This window comes from Rhinolophus sinicus, linkage group LG14 (genome assembly GCF_036562045.2).
Source record: "Rhinolophus sinicus isolate RSC01 linkage group LG14, ASM3656204v1, whole genome shotgun sequence".
Taxonomy (NCBI): Eukaryota; Metazoa; Chordata; class Mammalia; order Chiroptera; family Rhinolophidae; genus Rhinolophus; species Rhinolophus sinicus.
Genome location: NC_133763.1, coordinates 9486130 through 9505439, shown reverse-complemented (window position 1 = coordinate 9505439; position 19310 = coordinate 9486130). Strand labels below are relative to the sequence as shown.

General features: G+C 39.0%; 1 protein-coding gene across 1 annotated transcript in view; it reads right to left on the bottom strand.

Annotated features, from left to right (window-relative positions):
- The window catches only part of TRPA1 (transient receptor potential cation channel subfamily A member 1), a 46819-nt gene that overhangs the window by 10770 nt on the left and 16739 nt on the right, over nt 1-19310 (bottom strand). Inside the window, exons 5-19 of the mRNA XM_074318641.1 lie at nt 19025-19133; nt 18687-18832; nt 18092-18228; nt 15320-15368; nt 13808-13907; nt 13047-13147; nt 11892-12061; nt 11640-11804; nt 9894-10011; nt 8794-8960; nt 7330-7423; nt 4360-4419; nt 3735-3833; nt 1286-1356; nt 449-611 (exon numbers count right to left, since the gene is read on the bottom strand). Coding sequence (XP_074174742.1) covers nt 449-611; nt 1286-1356; nt 3735-3833; nt 4360-4419; nt 7330-7423; nt 8794-8960; nt 9894-10011; nt 11640-11804; nt 11892-12061; nt 13047-13147; nt 13808-13907; nt 15320-15368; nt 18092-18228; nt 18687-18832; nt 19025-19133 — 1749 coding nt within the window. The remainder of the gene's footprint in view (nt 1-448; nt 612-1285; nt 1357-3734; nt 3834-4359; nt 4420-7329; nt 7424-8793; nt 8961-9893; nt 10012-11639; nt 11805-11891; nt 12062-13046; nt 13148-13807; nt 13908-15319; nt 15369-18091; nt 18229-18686; nt 18833-19024; nt 19134-19310) is intronic.

Below are 19310 nucleotides of genomic sequence, written 5' to 3'. Positions count from 1 at the left end.
ATTTTAAAAGTTTTACATTTTACGTGTATATTTTAAAATGTACAGTTCTGTGGCATTGAGTACATTCACAATGTTAGACAACCGTCACCACCATCAGTTTCATAGCTGCTTCATTACCCCAAACGGACCCCTGGACCACTAAGCATCACCCTCTCTCCCACAGTCCCTGGCAGCCACAAATCCACTTTATCCTTCAGCATTCAAGCTAGCATCTCATATATGTCAATTCCTGCTAAATTTATTTACAAACTCATTTATTGATCTATTTATCTCCCCCCTCATTCAACAAAGGATTTTCGAAGAAATTGCTACTATATATGAATTCTGTAGGCTATTTATAATCAAAATCCTGGTAGTTCAGATATAGTATGGGGTTAGTATTCCTAATGGGGAAAAAAACATACTTTTGATAACCCTTTATTTTAAAAAATTGAAATGTGGGCAATACCTTGGTGTCTAGTATTTCTGAATGATCGCTAGTTTCATTGATGATTCCAGTTGAGTTGAAAGCCATACCTGGCTTTATATTGATAACAAGGAAGGTCATAGGCAGGAGACCAAGACAGTAAGATCCTAGGTTCAGAAGATGGGCTCTAAACCCATAAGCTAACCTAACAACAACAAAAAAGTAACCATAGTTGAGTAATTTGAACAAAAAATATTTCCTTCAGATACCTGCAGAAAAAGCAGTTATGATCTCGCTCAGCAATCTATCCGATAAATCCACTGAATTTTAGAACCAAGATCTTCAAATTCACCTTTTTCATTTTCAAAACAGGAATCTCAACTTCCTAGTAAATCATGACTTACTTAAAATCTCTCACCAATTAATGGAAGAACAGAGATGTGAGCTCATATCTTCTGACTTCAAATTGATTGGTCCTCCTGGGAACACACCTCTCTCTTCACTGTCCACTAAACTACAGGGATGCTTCTCATTGTCCTATACAGTGATTTCCTCCCTCCCCCAATATTTAATTTAATGTCAAAAATAATACCAGTATTTTTAATACTAAAATTTGCCTTCAACACATTTCTTTTTCAAAGTGTAAAACATTAAAACAATCAAATGTAAAACACTGAAATATCATTAAAACATAATTATTTAGAAGACTTTTTTTTTTAAGGCCAGCACAGCTCACAGTGGCTCATGCGGGGATTGAACCGGCAACCTTGGTGTTATTAGCACCGCGCTCTAACCAGCTGAGCTAACCGGCCACCCCATAGAAGATTTTTAATAAATTTAATGGCGGTATCTTTAAAAAAAATAATACTTAATGCTCACCATTTCATAAGTAAATATTCTTTACACACAGGATGGTTGAGAAGCTCTATGCGGTTGTGTTGTACCATTGCCTGAGAAATAAGGACAGATCAATAAAAATACAATCATATGAAACTACTGAATATAAACTTAAGCTTTTTGTTTGCTGGTTTTATAACTTTCTTTGATATTATGAAAGTAACAAGTGTTTATTTTAGAAAATTTGAAAACCCCAAAAATACATCAAGGATATATTTTCTAAAAAAACACAAGCTAGAGAGAACCATTTTATACAGAGGCAAGTATTTGATTCAGGTTGTCGCTTCAGTTTCTTACTAGTTGAGCTAGCAGAAACTTTTCAATCTTATACAAAGTTACAACTGGAAAGGACATTACAGATAAATGAGCAAAAGCTACACCCTTGGTCCTTCCTCGAAGACACTCAGGCTTATCTTTCTAGAAGGACATTAAATAGTAAAGTACACATGATAGTAGTTACATTAGCCTGTAGATTATAAATTTTCATGAGTTGTTAGGAACTAATCATATCTATTTCCAAATTAATTTTTAATTATTCAAGAAGTACACAGAGGAAGTCATGTCAGCAAGATGGCGGAATGGGAAGTCCCAGACCCTCCTTCACCCACGGGGACAGGAGACATCAACTTAGTGACAATATGTATGTGGACCAACTGACTTTGTGAGAAATCCAGAAACCAGGTAAGAGGTTCCTGCAGCCCAGGTGAGCGTATCGCCAAGAACCACATCAAAGATAGTAGGAAAATTCATGGCATTTACTCCCCATAGCCCGTCCCCCAGCATAGAGCAGTGAGACCAAGAGAAACCTCCCAACTCCTGGCTTCTCCCTGAGGAGGGAAAGAGGATGGGACATAGGTCTAGTGTTCTAACTTCCCAGGGGGCGGTCCAAGGAACTTGTTTCTGTCTGTCCTGGATGTAAGCGCAGACAAGTCCGTCTGGACTTTCAGACTTCTGTGCACAATGATTTTCTATACCACACAAGCTATCCCTCCAGAAGATCCCCACTCAGCTGTCTTAGAACTAAGGCAAGACTGTTAGGTTATTAAGGCACGATTCAGTCATGTGCTGATATGTCACCCACTGAGCTGGTGTATTTCTTCAAGTGAACGTGTTTCATAGAAAGTATATTGTGTCTATATTCTATAGAGTCTGTTTCTTTTTTAAAGCCACAAAGATTTTATTTCCTCTTATTCTCATTCTGGTGGTTGAGACTATCTTTCTGATATAGAAGTATTGCCTGTTCTTTAAATTATAATGAAGAAAAACTCCACATACACAAACATTTTCTAAGTATAACTGTAATATAATGACTTTTAAGTCACTTGGGTATCGTCTCAGCCATAATAAGAACTGCAAAACATAATATGCTTCAGCAGAGAGCAAGTGTGAGAGTCACTTGCCATCACCAGCCATATGGGCATGAAATCCATATGACTCTGCTTCCTTCACCCTCCAGGTACTCAGTAAGCCTTCCACATTTCACTTTAGGTGATAGTCACTACCATGGTCTGTACCAAAGGCTTGCACATAGGGAAATGAAGATTCTTAGTTGGTCTACACCAGCAGTGTCCAATGGAACTCTCTGAAATGATGGAAAGGTCCTGTATTTCTGCTATTGAATATGAGAACCACGGAACACGTAGGCTCCTGAGTGCTAAACATGCAGCTACTGCAAATGGATACATGGATTTTTAATTTTATTTGATGTTAATTTGTCACATGTGGCTCATGGTTCCCATTTCAGATCCTAGACCACAATTTACAAATCCAACACTCAACTATGTTTTCTTTTGCATGCCCACAACTTTATTTGTGGTCAATATTTATGCAAGTCTGGGCTGCCATTCCCACGTGGCAACAATTTGTTGAAACTAGTAACCAATGTCCTTTTAGATGAGGAACCCACTCATCTTACCTGTTTCCTCTGCAGTTATTTGAGTTCGAGAAGCCAGGAGTTGGGAGGCCTTTAAAGCCTCTTCTCAGATTGGGTTTGCTCTTCCAGAAGGATCTAAGAGCTTCTGAGAGGTCAGAGTTCGCCATAGAGAGCCCAGTGGTTGGCTGAACTTGGAAGCTATGAATGTGAACCCCTGCATTTTCCTCTGGCGTGCACTGGAGGAAACTCTTGGATACGTATGTCTACATTTAGGTGGACAGCCTGGGTTGTCCATGGTTTACTGGATTCTGGGTTGGGGCAGGTTTAACATGACCATTAGGACCCTAGATACAGAGTGTGGAACTTTAAGGGGACCAAATTACAGCAATTGTACAAAATGATTGCCTTCTTTACTAAAAAATAAAGGGTTGGGCCACATGGCAGACAGATATAAAACTATGAATCTGGAATTCTTTCCAGGCCCCTTCCGGAATTGTTGTACCAAAACGTTACAGAACCATGTGGAAACTACCTAGATAATGAAAACACTGGACTTACATTGAGGGTTGTGAGAGGCTCATATGTAACCACATCCTCTGCAGACGTTTTTCTGGTGTATTCTAATGGCTCCTGAAGATATATGAAATTATACTCAATCTGTAGGAGATATATATATATATATTTTTAAATGACAGTCTAGTGTAGACCTCAAACATGTTCTTGACAAGTCACATACACAAGCCGACAATTCTGCTGAAAATTAAGTGACTTAAATAAAGTTGAGTCATGTCCTACGAAGAAAAGTAAATCGAGTTATTGCATCTTCGTTTCAAAAATAAATATCCCCAAAAGCTGTTATTCGATTGATTTTTAACTCAGAGTCATGGGAAAAGATGAATTCTCAAAAGATCACTTAGACCTTTTAGAACTGTATTCTTCAGGCAGTACTATCCAAGAAAATATAAAGACTATAAACAACCCTAAATTATGCTCTTAAGAACGATTACAATATTGGGGGAAACTGAGTATCTAAGGGCGAAATTCTCATAAGTAGATTATATAATGATACAGCAAATGAAGACAATAAATACCATTTTTTGAGATTGTGGAACTCTAGTCACCTTTTTAATGTTCTTTAAAGTATTAAAATAAACTTCAAATTATTATGGTAAAATAAACTTACGTGGTAGTCTTGGCAGGACTTTTCTTCTGTGGAAGGCATCATGCAAAAATCTAAAAGTACCTTTGGGAAAGGAAAAATGGCTAAGATACTAGGCAGGTGACTAGGAAGGAGACAGGATTTGACCCTGTTTCCAAAAGAACACCCGAGCTATCCCCTTCCTTTGCTTCTGGTACCTCAAAGGTAAACTATAATTCATGTCATTCAGTAAGAGTTTAAAAAAATCAAATGTTACAATTATCCCTGCATGCCTCAGAAATATTAAGTGATTCTGAAAAATACCGTATGCTTGAGAAGGGAATTGTGTTTACTAAAATTTGAGTAAGAAATATTGCATTAGTTTTGCGTAAGATTTGATGTCTTGCTGGGCTTCTACAGCGTATCCAGGTAAGTAAGGCTTCGCTCAGCATCTCATCGTGACCATGCCCTGCCCCTAATCAGCTTGCAGCTGAGCTCTGGGGTCTTCCTTTGGCCACGGTGCACCGTGCATGCTTGAGCCTGGAGTAAGTACTGTGTTTGCGTCTGTACTTCTCTTGCTGAGCAGCACTGACAAAGGGTGCATCAGAGCGGTGTGCACAGGATGGTGAGGGAGAGGTATTACAAGGAGAAATACTAAAGGCCCTCCAGAAGCCGAACAAAGGGCAAAACACTGAAGGGTCCTTAGAGCCACCCGAGGATGTGTGGGGACAAATGTTCTTGTGGAGTCCCTGTCTACGCAAACAATTTGTCACCCCAAATCTGTGTGTCAGCACCTAGAAAGGTCCAAATTCATGATCCCAAGAAAGAAATACTGCCCAGTCAGGCTGCCCATCTGGACACAAGGCCGCAGATGACCCCCAGAGTTCCTGGGGCATCTGGTCAATCCCACATGAAGGACGAAAGGGTGAAAGTTTGGACAGTACCGGGAAGGGGAGAATCAGGGAGCCGGGCCCCACTGGAGGGCACTGCTGGCTTGGCTGGACTCAACACCAGAGGGCCCTAAAAACCTCAAGGAAGTCTGTGTTGGTGACGAGGTAGTTGGTGACGTCATAGGTATCATGAAAATAAAGGCAAAACTCGTCAGTAGTTCTGTGCAAGGCAGAACTGGAGAGATAGGTCTGGTTGTTCAAGTTCAAGTTCGAGAGCTTTGGGATAATCAGCATAGGCAAATAAAGGATGGGTTGTGTGTGTGGGTGGGGAGTAAGGTACAGGGGGCGCGGTTGTCTAAATTACTCAAATGTGTGAAGTGAGGCTAAATTAAGCTCTCCTGTTTTTAAAACTTTTTTCACAATACTAAACTACAAAGTCATTATAGAAAACTAACTAGAAATTATATGGTAGCATAAAAAAGAGAAGAAAAACCAACCACAATCCTACACCTGTGATAATTCTTATTAACATGTTGGTATATCTTTTTCAATTCTTTTCTATATTTTCCGTATGGGGGTATTATTAACATATATTTTTTACTAATAATAATGCTGCAGGAAACATCATTGTTTATAAATCTGTCTGTCTCTCTGACTCTTCATTCAGACAGATTGGAACAAGTGAGCAAGAAAGTCTGAGGCCATTTTCTTTCCCGAATATTTATGTGCTCTCTGATGAAATCTATCCGCCTTAAATGCTAATCGATGCACCCGACCGGTTCCCACACCATTAGATATTATAAAGAGAAAAATACACATGAAGCACTTAGCACGTACTACGTGCCTGTTGAGTAAATAAAAACAGTTTTACTTGTGGTATAGTACTAATAACCACATAAGCAGCATAAAAATAGTAGGATGTGTAACATGGGCCAAGCACTCGCCTAAATACTTTATATATTTGACCTCTAATTTTTGTAATCACTTTGCAATATCAGTATCAGCATCACTGCTGTAGAGGTAACAAAAACAGAAAATGAAGCTCAGAGAGGTCAAATGACTTGCCTAAAGTAGCAGAGCAAGGGGCAGAGCCTGAACTAGGTCCCAGGGCCACCAGGCTCCAAATCTGGTCCTCGATTCTCAGTGTCACTATGTCTCACTGCTTCATCCTGTGTTTGAATACATTTTTCCCTATGAATGCCATCTGAAGTCATTCCCCTTTTCTCGATGTCTGCCCCAGTCCTCAAATCTCAGCTTTCCCGGGAGGTCTTTTCTCTGCGTCCTTTAGCTCTCACATGCTCCACAGTTTGTCGGCATTTCTCTAGTGGATGTCCGGTCATGTGCTGGGTTTACTCTCACACAGAGAATCACACATTCAGAGGCTCACAGAGACCAGGCTAGCAGTGTAAACGAATGAACTGTGCCAGCTTTAAGTGCTCTTCCACATTCTTCTTGAAACATGGGCTCTCTGAAGGCCGCTTTTATCTTCACACTTTGGATAGAGGCATGTATCGAGAAATCTCTCTCTACTACAAGGAAAGCAATTGCACAAGAATGGCAATACCTGGCAACTAATACCAGGCTTTAGAGCTGGTATACATAAGGAAGAGGTGGGTGTGCCAAATGGGCGGGTGCTTGCCCATCTGAAGGAAGCAGCTGCTACTCGCCCAGCGATTTCTGCCTTGTGAGAAGGTAGCCCAGATCTTCTGATTTTTACAGGAAGCCAGATAATCCAGATCCTTAAGGGAGGATCCTGGCTTTAAATATTAACAACTAATGCAAATTTGAAACAATAACATGCATTCCATTAAAAAACACATCTGGAAGATTTATTGGGCCAGCAACCACCATTAGTAGTCTCTGCTCTAGACTTGGATTACTTGAAGAAAAAAAATCTGTTGCCCATCTTTCCCTATAGTTCACACAACAACTAACAGACTCCTTCAATCCAAGTAGGTCGTTTTTCAATACTTGTTGGCTAACTTCCCCTATATCCTATAGAAAACTAGAAACTTTATTTTTGCAAATGGAAATTATTATTATTTAGGTTGTGATTACAATAAATCCTCACATTATATTATATGCCAAGCATATACTCAGAAGGAGTTTTGTGTGGACAGCTTACTTTCATGCATTCAGGGAGGTATTCTACCATTTCCATGATTGGACATTTATTGCTTGGAGAATTATGATGAAAAACCTTAATACATTCTTCCCATCTGTAAGAAAAAACAGACAGACAGACAAAGAAAAACAAACACAAGTCTTAATCCTTCTGTGCTGCACAACAACAAAGCTGCCAGTTGATGTTCAAGATTATTCTTTAGGAGAAACCTGAGTCGGTTCCGATGGAAGCAATATTGGAACTACGGTCAATTCATGGACAGGGTCCTTGTCCGTTAATGGAAGTGAGAATGGGGGGCCAATTCCAGGATGGCTGGTATCATCACTGCTCTCTAAATACCTTCTAAAGAAGGCAGGCTTTTGCCTTTTATTCCTCCTGAAATCATGAAATTGTATGAGCTGGTCGTGTTGGGTAGAGATACTCACATTCACATACGTATGTATGTAGCACATACGTATGTAGTGATATTGAACATTTAATCTGTGTATGCATCACGTATTGAATTAAACTACAAAATAACATGCGTCAAGTGCATTAACAAGCATGACCTCTACCAGCACATTGCAGAGTCTGCCTCCTGCTTCCCTGCCATCCAGTTGGACAGGATGAGCTGATACTTACATTACCAAGGAGGAACTAAATCTACAGCAGGAAGGAAAGACGAGCCCATTTACCACCACAAGCCTCTCCGTGTAACAGGAGACTAGTTCTAAAAACTACCCAGAGTAATATTCTGTTAACCCTATCAGTCAAATCCATCTAGAACATCTGTGTAATCAGTAGAAAACTGGTTGCACACAGGCATTGACTGCTGTTTCAAAACAATGATAAGCAGGGCGAGCTTGAAACTGTCCGTGCTCAAAAACACGGGCTTGATCGGCCTTGAATCTGGGATGGTTCACCTGTGTCCACTCCTGGGTGACACTGGGCCCTTGCACATATCTATCCGTGATCGTATAGGACAGTTTTTGCACACAAAGTGACAAACGACTCTCCAACTTCATCATTAAAACTCCGGGGAGGCTGATTCAAAAAGCCACCCCCACAAAGGTTAAGGGAAATCCCATTAGATGGCACTAGTAACAACACGGATTTCCCTGGAGAATATGTTCACCAACATCCAGTTCTGGGGTTTCTGTCGGCAAGAGAATATCAGGGAAGTCCAGGGAGGGCAGGGTGGCGTTTGCTTGACAATGACCCTGGGATTCGACACTATACAACATGCCTGAGCCCCGAGTCTCTCACAACAGCCACGAAGGCGGACTATGCTCCCATGGTTTAGAAATAGCAACTGAAGATCAGAGAGGCTACGCAGCACATCTACTGTCACCCCAAGAGTTCATTAAAAATGTTACCTCAACACCTGACATGTAAAAGATGATTCTCTTTCCGGTTCCTCCTAGGTTGCGAATCACCCCTCGTGCCCGAGGACCCTCCATGACAGTGGACAGGAAGGCAGCATACCTTTTGCTCCTGATGGCTGTAAGAACCACCTCCTTCCTCTTATTATGAATCGCCATGTGCAGGAAGGAGGCCTGCTGCTTGTTGAGGACGATGTCAGCGTCGTAGCTCAGAAGGAGGGCAACAGCTTTGGCGTGGCCCTCTGTTGCAGCAAAGTGAAGTGCAGTGTTCTGGGGGAGAAAATAGAACACGAAAACCCAGGGACAGTGGCTGGTCGTCCTTTGGCTATTTTACTGCTTACGTTTGTTGAACTGCTTAAAAGAACTTATGAACAGAACTAACGATTTACTGCCAAAATGCATAAAATTTAAAACTGGTGTTCAGAATCAAACTTCAAAATCATGAGTATATAGTTCTGACAGGTGTGTGGGTAGGGTAGGGCTGGGGGAGTCTGTGTGTGGATATGTGAATTCCAAGTGGTTCATTTTCTTTGTTTTTGTAGTGAGATGATTCCATGAGGACCGAGGACATGCTTTCAAGGTAAGGATGCTGGCATGAACACAGAAGAAAATAGTTCTGGGAGAATTATCATTTAGTAGAGCAGTGGTTTCCAGATTTGGGGTTTTCACAGCCTTGTAAATTTTTTAAAAATCAGAGCTTGCTATAAGGTAGCCAATCTTGAGTTTTGCCACATAAAGACATTTTAAAAAGGACTGAGTTTTCTATTCCCAATATTTCATGAAAGACGCTACATTTCAATAGTTACCCTCCAAAAAAGGAGGAAGAACATCACGGCAAAATACGGACTTCAAATCAAATACACTTAGTTTTGTGAAGACTCACTCCCGCCCTCTCCATTTTTCTTGGCTCACCAGGGAGTGGTGGCATTTTGTCATCAGGCCACATAGGCATGTGGACCAGTCTCTGTCAGAAGGAACACGTGTCCTCAACATGCCCTCACCCCCTGGCTGTTCTCCTCATTCTGTTCCCCTTTCACACCTTCCTCACTCTATCTAAGGGTCTGCTATTATAGTAAGAACCCAATAAAAGTCTATGCACAGGGCAAGGAGGGAAGAGGATGGCTAAGAAGGCAGCTTGCTTGCAATTTCTGAAGTTTCTTCTGTGCCAGGATTTGGGGTCAGTATGAGGAACATGATACCTACCCCTTCTTCATCTCGCTGATCTGTTGCACACTTCAAATTAGTGTCAAGAATGACCTTCATGGTCTGAGTGTACCCGCCCAAGGAAGCATGATGCAAAGCAGTCCAGCCATTGTGGTCACTGCTCAAGAGAGAAGAAAAGGTGCGTGCATTCATTCACTTGATAGATGAAACGCGGACCAGCATGCCAACCCATTTGAAAGGTAGGTCTTATGACCCAAAAAAAAAAAAAAAAAAAAATGTATGTCTGAGTTCTGAGTTCTAGTAACTAAATATTTATGACATATTTATAACAAATGACCTCATTTCAAGCCTGATGGGCTTACGTGATCTACCTACAATGTGATTCACACATATTTTTTAATTTAGCAGATGAAAATATAACAGTATATAAATACATTATCGAACACTTGGGGGTGGGTGAAACTAGCATGTCTGTGTCATCCCTAGGCTTCTGAAGGCTGAAATGCACTTATACACACTATTTTAAATCTTGTTTTATTCTTTCATTGAGCGTCGTATCAAAAAATTTCCATGATGGTGGTATCAGTCTTCATGGCCACTGGTTACTGATAGCAACACGACAACAACAACACCAATAAATAATATCATTTCATAATACACGACTATATGATACTTAGCTTAGTGTCACTTATTCTTCTAAGAGTTCGCGTCTGAGGAGATCTTTCCCCTTGAGCTCTCAAAGATGCTTCCTTAATCCCTTTGGGAATATGTTTGTCCTTTCTTACAGAAATGTAGGATTACCTTCAATGAAGTCTTGATATTTTCCCAAATTAGATATAGAAAAACAAAGTGTGAGGGCCTGACACAATTTAATTTCTGTGCTAGTGAGCAACTGTGTTTGGGTGCAAAAGCCAGCTCGCTATTTCAGTTACGATGTAATTAAGCAAAAAGTCTCTGGCTGGGTCCACTGGGGTCCCCTCTGCAGGTCCTCCCTTGGAAGCAGGAAGGAACTGAGCAGAGCATGCCGTTCCCACCTGTGTCACGATATTGCTGGGACCGGTGTCTGATAACAAAGTGTAGTTTTGAACGTTAGACCAGTTAGCTCTTTGCTCATTCACCTGGGGGCAATTAGGAGGTAGCGCCTCATATCTCTGTAAAACTTTTCTAGGTTTGCAGTTTCCTTTTACAAAGATGTCATTTAATTATGCTACCTTTTTATTATGCTTAATTATTTTAATTTGGTTTTGCTCCTTATGTTAAAGTATAATGAAATTCAGGAATATTTGATATCTCATGTGGTAGCTTAAAAGAGCGCTTCTTATGTCTACCATTCGTCAGACTGAATGAAAAGTAGAGTCTCTGTATTTGTATGGGGCGTGTGTGTATTGGGTGTGTGTGCATGTACACACACACAGACACACACACACACACACACACACACACAGTTTTGTATCTGCATATAAAAGATGGTAGCATGATGAAGTAAAACACGAGGAACTATGTTTCAGAGCTTCTGGGAATTACTCTGCACAAAGCCACTTCTTCTGTGACCCTAAACAAGGTCTTCAGCTCTGTTAATCTCCGTGTCTTCATTCGTCAATTGGCAATAATACTAACTTTTCTTTCAATATTTGAGAAGTTGTATGTTTTGAGGAGTGAATCAGATGGATAAAAGTACTTAGTGAGATAGAAAGTTAGATACCGTAATTAAAAATTAAATAGAAAGAGAGTCTGGAAATGGCTAGTTTAAAAGAATATCTAAATATTCCAGTGATGTACCCTCACCTGAGAAATAAGGCACCTCTTCTCAGGAGAAGCTGGACCACTTTGTCATGCCCATTTTTTGCAGCCAGGTGGAGAGGAGTCATTCCGTGAAGGTCACCTTCATTCAAAAGCCTGGTGTCACTCATGTCTTGCAAGAGCCTCTGGCAGGTATTGATACGCCCGTAACTTGAAAAAAATGAGGTTTCATAGTTTTCAAAGCGAGTCTTAAGCAGAAAGCAGACATGCTCATCTGTCACATAGACTGACCCTTACCTGGCTGCAAAATGTAGGGGTGATTTTTTATCTTTGCTTTTGGAATGAATGGACACATTAAAGTTAAGGAGGTTATTTACCGAGACAGGGACCCCCTGTCTGCATGCGTAATGGAGAGGGGTACACCCATCATTGTCTTCATCCATTACCAGCTCTTTAATGTGTTGCATCTATGGGAAGAAATTAATATTCTAAGTATAATGCTGCTCTCATAGTCATACTGTTTTCCTAACTAGTCTGCAGAATTGTGTTTTCCAACAAGGGTCAATATGTCTGCCTGGAGGGCAAAAAGGTAAGTAGTAACCTGAAAGGTTCTGAAGTAAAATAAATACGGACGATGGTGCTCTGACTCCCTATAACATCCATTACCATAGTAAAGGCTCTGAGAAATCCTAAGACTGGGAAATGCACGTAACATTTTTAACCTAGCGTTTTCCTGATGTATTTGACTAAGGACCACGTGGCCTCCACACCCCTCCCTTCACTATTTCCCCCCCAAATAACAATGAAGAGCTGAATACTCGTGTGTTCTGTTAGGTGAAAAGGATGAGATGTTAAAATTAGGTTTACTTTATCTTTTGTATGAATATTAAACAAAAAATGAATGCCAAATGAGCAGCTTTAGCCCATCCATAAGCATAGTTTTATTTTTGTTTAAAATATTCAAATACATTTTTGATTCTTTATTAAAGGTATTGACAATATTAAAATCTATTTATTATAAAAATATGATGCCCTTCAGATAACACCGAATAGTCACTCATTAAATATTATTTGCCGAATATAAATATGGAGATAAAATTTTCAACATGTCAACAAGTCAAGAATGTTGAGCAGTTTTCTTAATATACGATGGAGTATTGTTCATCCGTGTGTGTACTTGGCTTTTCCATTGAAGCAAAGCTGACTTATCTCCATGGGGAGATATGGGAACCCTTTGTACCTTGGAAAATTCAATCCCAGTGTAATTTATTACCATCATCATAATCATCACCATGTTGTAAATAAATATTCAAATGTGGCATCTTTATTTTAAAATATTTTTTATATTCTGGAATCAGCCTTCGTAATAATAAAAATCACAAGAAAAATCACTTTACTCTCTGTTGAGCCCAACTCATTGTATGGGACTCCATACAGATACATATACGTTACCTGCATAAACTCAGGTTGCAAATTTTTTAATCCATATGGTTGCTGTACAGTCAAATGCAAGAAATTACGTCCAAGGTGATCTTTTATGTCTACATGGGCACCTAAAGAAACACAATATAAATATAACTTCTACTCATTTATTTAAAGCATAACCAATGGTGGATTTTCAATTTAAGAAAATTTTTAAAATTTTACTTTAAACTCTGCCAACTATTAACTTACAGGAAACTATTTAGATAAGAAAACTAAATATATTTAAAAATGGGTTTACCTTTGTTTGTATGGGTGTGTGTGTGTGTGTGTGTGTGTGTAAAGGAAAAGAATATATGATTTATTACATTAATTAATATGAGGTCTTACCTTTTAAAGCATTAAAAAAGATGGAAAGGTTAGATATCAAGAAAAAAGAGGGTACAACACCTCGGTTCTCTGTTATCTTCACATCAGGTTAGTATCTAAAATGGGGCCACTTTTAGTACCCACATTACATAAAACTAACCTTTGAGAGACTGTAGATAAAATGTTCAGCAAAATGCCTGGGATGTAATAATTGCTTTATAAATGTTATCTATTACGGTTGTGATTTATCTTTTCAAGTATCGATCCCTTACTGACTGAACATGATTCTAGACATGCGAAGTATTCTATTTATGTTTGCATTTTATCACCTGGCCCAATGCCTGGCACAAAACAGATAATAAATGTTTATCTAACCAATTTAAGTAGCAGTTCTGAAGGCTCTGCCTGGTCCCTCATGGTACCTTTCGAGAGGAGCAAATTTACAACATTCCAAGATGCAGAAGCCGTGGCTAGTAACAGAGGAGAGCGTCCTTCAGAGTCGGTGCTATTAATATCTGCTCCCTAAAATAAAACAAGCCATCAACAAAAGCTTATGAATAGATACATAAGCTTACATAGAACCTGTAAATAATATAAATACATTGGGAGAGCATGCCCATGATATCACTCAAGCATCTGACTGACTACAGAACTGCTTGAAACTTCCCTATAATTCATAGGTTGTAACAGCAGAAATGAAGGCATTCTTTCATAATTTCAAGAGCAAAAGTTGTCTCACATGTTCGTGTTTTGACTGACATCTGGCAATAGATCTGTGTTACTACCTAAACCATCAAAATAAAATCCTTGATCTATAGCAGTAGTGGAATTTCCAGTGTAAGAAAAGATTTTTAAATGTTCATAATAAAAAAAAAAATCTTCCAAATGTATCGCATACGTGACTTTAAAAACATTCACAAAACATCATTCACTTTTTAAAAAGTCTACTTTATCTGAAATTGATGAAATTAAATAATTGAATTGAAATAATTCAAATCATAAAGTGAAATTGTAGCCAAATATTTAAGAAAATTTGTATTTAAAAAAACCACATTTTATGTGGTTAAATGAGTAAGTCAATATTTACCATTACATGTTATGGTTATAATAGTTGATATGACAAGAAACAAAGGCTTTTACAAAGTTCATGGAAAAAAATTCTCTTTAGGACAGGGTAATAAAAATAGCTTCAACTCCGATCGTGGATATCTCCCTGTTCTTTGAGTGCCCACTGAATGCAGACGGTGGTGTCAGCAGTATCCCCTTTGAAAACACAATGGTGGTCGGTGAGGTTGTGCCACAGTTCCCCTGCCAGGTAACCACGCATGACAAAACTGTGGTATATTATGAGTTTTCCCAGGGTTCTTCTATGTAAATATCAAATACCCAAAGTTGCTATTGACAACAAACACATGTTCAATACTACAAATGACACTGCACTTATTGCTGATACGGTGGGGCTTAAACGTCCCACATTCATCCATACAAAGCGTTTATTTAAATTTTACTCAATAGCCAACTGATTTCCCTTCTTAGAATGAAAACGATCTCATACTTTTACTTGTAAACAAACATCCCTGGACAATATTTTTAATTCTGAAGAAGGGTCAGTGAGTCGCCAACCCTAACACTCCTAGAACCGGGTCCCACAAGAGCTTTCCTTGCCATATACCCACCCACTTCCCACATGGAACACACTGATATGGGCACCCAAAGTACACTGTGGTATTTGTAACTTGATGGTGATGAAGTTTGGCCATTCTATTCATACACAATACACGCTATGTGCAAATGTGTCCGTCATCTTTTCCGTAAACTTTTCTGCTCATAAGCAAGAAACAAATTTCGTTAACTTCTGAAAATTCACATTGTGTAATTAAGTGACTTTCGACAGTAATAATAATGGAAGAAAAATTTGTCAAAGGAATAGTTACCACCGAAATTAAGTATTCTGCTAATTCATGGTGATCAAATAATGAGGCCCTGCAAAAAAGAATGATAAACATGTTGAGGTACTATTGATATAAACATATAAAATAAAGCTGCTATATTCAGAAAGTCAATTTCAATGATCACTTAATAGCATGAGAAAATGCTAGAGAATTTAGAACCTTTCAAAATCTGTAACTGATTCTGATTAGAGTAATCGTAATAGAAAAACATCAACTGCATCACAATATTTTCTTCCTCCTGTTTTCTCCATGTTCTGAAGTGAGTAGTAACATCTTTCCTAAGGGTTTAAAATAAAAGATTAACGGAACTGATTGTAATTACCAGTTGACCATGGTAATTGTGGCATGCAAGGTGCGCCTAAAATTCATCTGCAGGGTTCAAAATTCCCTTTGGCAAAAGTCAACAAGGCAGAGGGAGCTCTCCTAAGGTTTTATGGAGCTAAAAATAAAATATGGGGAGAACTGAAGTCATTTTGGTATTCTCTCACATCCAGTCATAAGGATAATGTTAATAAAGCAAATAAAAAATTTTCAATCTATTAAATTAAAGTGTCCTCATACAAATGTTAATACTAATGATTCAAAACTTTGTTTCCTATTGCAAATCTTATGTTTTTATTCCATTCAAGAATATGTCAGCTCTTTTTAGCCCTTTGTATATAAATCTTGGAATCAGCTTGCCAATATTCACCCCAAATTCACACGAGGTTGTATTATATTTAAATTAAATTAAATGCATTTAGTAATTTTAGGAAAGAAACAATGACATTCCGTCTCCATTTGATTTGTTCTTATATCTCCCCAGTCTAGAGCTTTGCTACTCAAGGTGTGGGCTACAAATCAACAACACTGGTACCACCTGGGAGTCCGTCAGAAGTGCAAGTTCTCAATAGCGCTGGACACTGAGGCTTGGAGGGATTGAAGGATTTGCCAAGGTTACATAGTCAGGTAGGGCTGGAACCCCGTTCCCCCAACTTCAAAACTCACTGTTTCAGCCAGAACACGGTCCTGAGGTCTTTGCACTACCAAAGCAATGAAAGGAATTCTAGCTCAAAGAGCAAACTTTCCTTTGAAGCTTAATATAAACTCCAAATGTCTCTTGTTATCAGAAGGTCATTCCAGGATCCTAGATCAGTATTAGGTTTATCAGAATTAGATTAAAACTGATCCAAGACATCTTTGGCCAGTCCAATTTGAGTATGTCCAGCTAGAGTTGTCACCAGGCTAAGGATACGTATGGGTCAGTTAGATGGATCTATTTTTTCTGAAATAATTCCTTCTTAGGCATAGTTACATATCAAAGCTATGTTCTACATGGACACATTTTAACTATATCCAGATAATTGTGTTTCTAAATTGGCTAAGTATTGGAATCACTTAAAGAGTTTGTAAAATCCCTGATATCCTATCCAAAGACTTTAATGTAATTTGGGATATGAACCTGACTTTGGGATTTTGTAAGTTCCACATATAATTCTAATGTGCAGCTGTTTGAGAATCTCCAGTCGAGAGGTTAGTCTGTCTATTGAGTTTTTGTTTTATTTCAAAGGATTTTTTTTTTTTTTTTCACTTTTAGGGTTTCTACCTGGATCTTTCTCATGTAACAATCTTTGATTCATAAATTTGCTTCTTACAATCTTTTATCTTAATCTATTCATTTTTACAGAACTGATTATCCATTCCTTTAAATTTCTGAAAGTCTTCAAGATCCTTATTATTTTTCAGATTACCCTTTCCTTTCTATTTCCATGGATTTAAAGTAGCCTTTTGTTGATTTTGTTGTCTTTTGTAAGTGTTCCTTTATGCTGTGAAATTTTGGTTTGCAAACTCATCCTACGTGTGAGTTCCTTCGAGTTCCTTTCTATACAGGCATATCCCATTGGCGTGATGGTTTGCCATTGCGTACGTTTGTCCCCCCACCTCCTCAATTTAGACCCAGGTCTTATATTGGTAGCTAGAGTTTCTTTTTCCCTGAGGGATACCATAGATTTCCAATTAGGTATATGTCAGCTCCCTTTGGCCATTCCAGGCTGCCAGCATGCTCACAGCTCACAGTGCGTGTGTGTGTGTGTGTGTGTGTGTGTGTGTGTGTGTGTGTCAGGGACAGACAGACTGAGAAGGCTCATCTCAGCCACCTCTGTCACTCACACCAGAAGGACTTTAGTCCTTGTCTTCCCAAAGGAACTGAATTCTCTACACTGCCTGTTTCCTGTCCTAGCAGCGTCAGATGCTTTTTTTTCTCTGATGTGTATTTCTGTTAAACTCTACAGAAATATTTATCTTGTTTGGGGCTTGGGTATCATTTTCTAAAGCAGTATGTTTTGAAAACATTTATAATTGTGGGAGTGGCAAAAAGAGGAATAGGGTGGGAAAAGTGGAACATCCGTATATATCTGCTCCGTTATCTTCACCAAAAATGAGGATAAGACCCACAGATTAGAAAGGGCATGGAAAGCCATGTCTGTGGACTTCCTGAGCATGCAGACAGTTAATCCCAAGCCTGGATCCACGGGACTAAGAATTGACCTAAAATACGCCGCAGGAGATCTTATTCCATGAAAATGTTAAGAACGTTACTTAACATTCTACTGTGATTCCAGAGGAGCTGTAGTTCCCAACTGACCCATAGGACCTTTGCTATCTGTTCTTTTCATTTGAACTGCAGAATCTCTGCTGTACAAGTGCTTCTTGTAGGGGATAATTTCACACCTGAAAACCGAAACTCTGTGCACAGACGGGAAGTAGGAAACTTGCCTGTGAAGCAGCGTCTCCTCATTTCCGTCCCTGGCGTTCACAATGTCGCTGCTCCCAGAATAGGAAGATATCATCAATTTGACAATCTCAGTGGCTCCCTGGGTAGCAGCGAAATGAAGGGCTGTGCACTTACCATTCTGTAAAGAGTCAGGACACTAGAATCAACGTCTCAGCCCCATTTAAGGCTATAACCTGAACTCAGCTGTGAGTTTTTTCTTCCCAGGTCAACAAAATCGAGGAATATGGAATTTATGATGAGTAGTAATCAGTTTCATCGACTGAAAAGAATCAGGATAAATGTCCTAGCTGGCAATTCCGCTTGCCTGCAATGTGACAGCGCTTGACAGCTCTGACAGTACTTCTGTCTTTAGCAGTATCATTGTCTTTCCTGGATCTGTGTTTGTGTTTGTAACTGTTTTCAGTAGCTCTCACAATTCTTGACGTAGACTGATATTGGGGATATTCTCTTGTCCTGCTTCTATATGCACAGCAGGAAATATCTATTTCGATCTAAGGAACTACAAAAGTGCTATAAAGCATTTTGGAAAATAATTTATGGCAATTCTAAAATAAAAATCTCATGTACATTAATTACCTCTATTAGTTCCAACTGGGCACCATTGTCCAGACACATTTTAATCATTTCCAAGTCACCACTTTGAACCGCCATGTGGAGAGGACTGGATTTCCCATTATTCACAAAGTTAATATGAGCTTGTCTGTTATATCCATTTTCTTCACCTTGAGAAGAAAATAAAATTCAAAATAACAAAGATTATAAATAAATAAGAGGAATCTTTTTTTAAAAAAAGAAAGCCCATGTAAACTTACATAAAAGCCCATGTATAAATTCAATTAAATATTTTTCAAATTAACAGCATCCGCCGGCCTAGGCTTCTTTACAGCATATAATATAGGAAAGATTCTACTCACCATACTTTAATATTATTTCCATGCATTTTTTGGCACCTGAAAAGGCAGCCTGGTGAACAGGAAAACATCCCCATTTGTTTGATTTACATGGCTTAGCTCCCTTATTTAACTGGAAGAAAAGAAAGAACAACAACAACAAAAATGTCAACTGACACAAGTTTAACCCTACATCGCAAGGACGGACAAGAATTTATATATGTCTCCCAGACCACGTCACTATTCTGCGCCTATGGAAAACTAGAGAAAAGCTTCAAATGATGTGAAATCTAGGTAAGATGGTAATTTT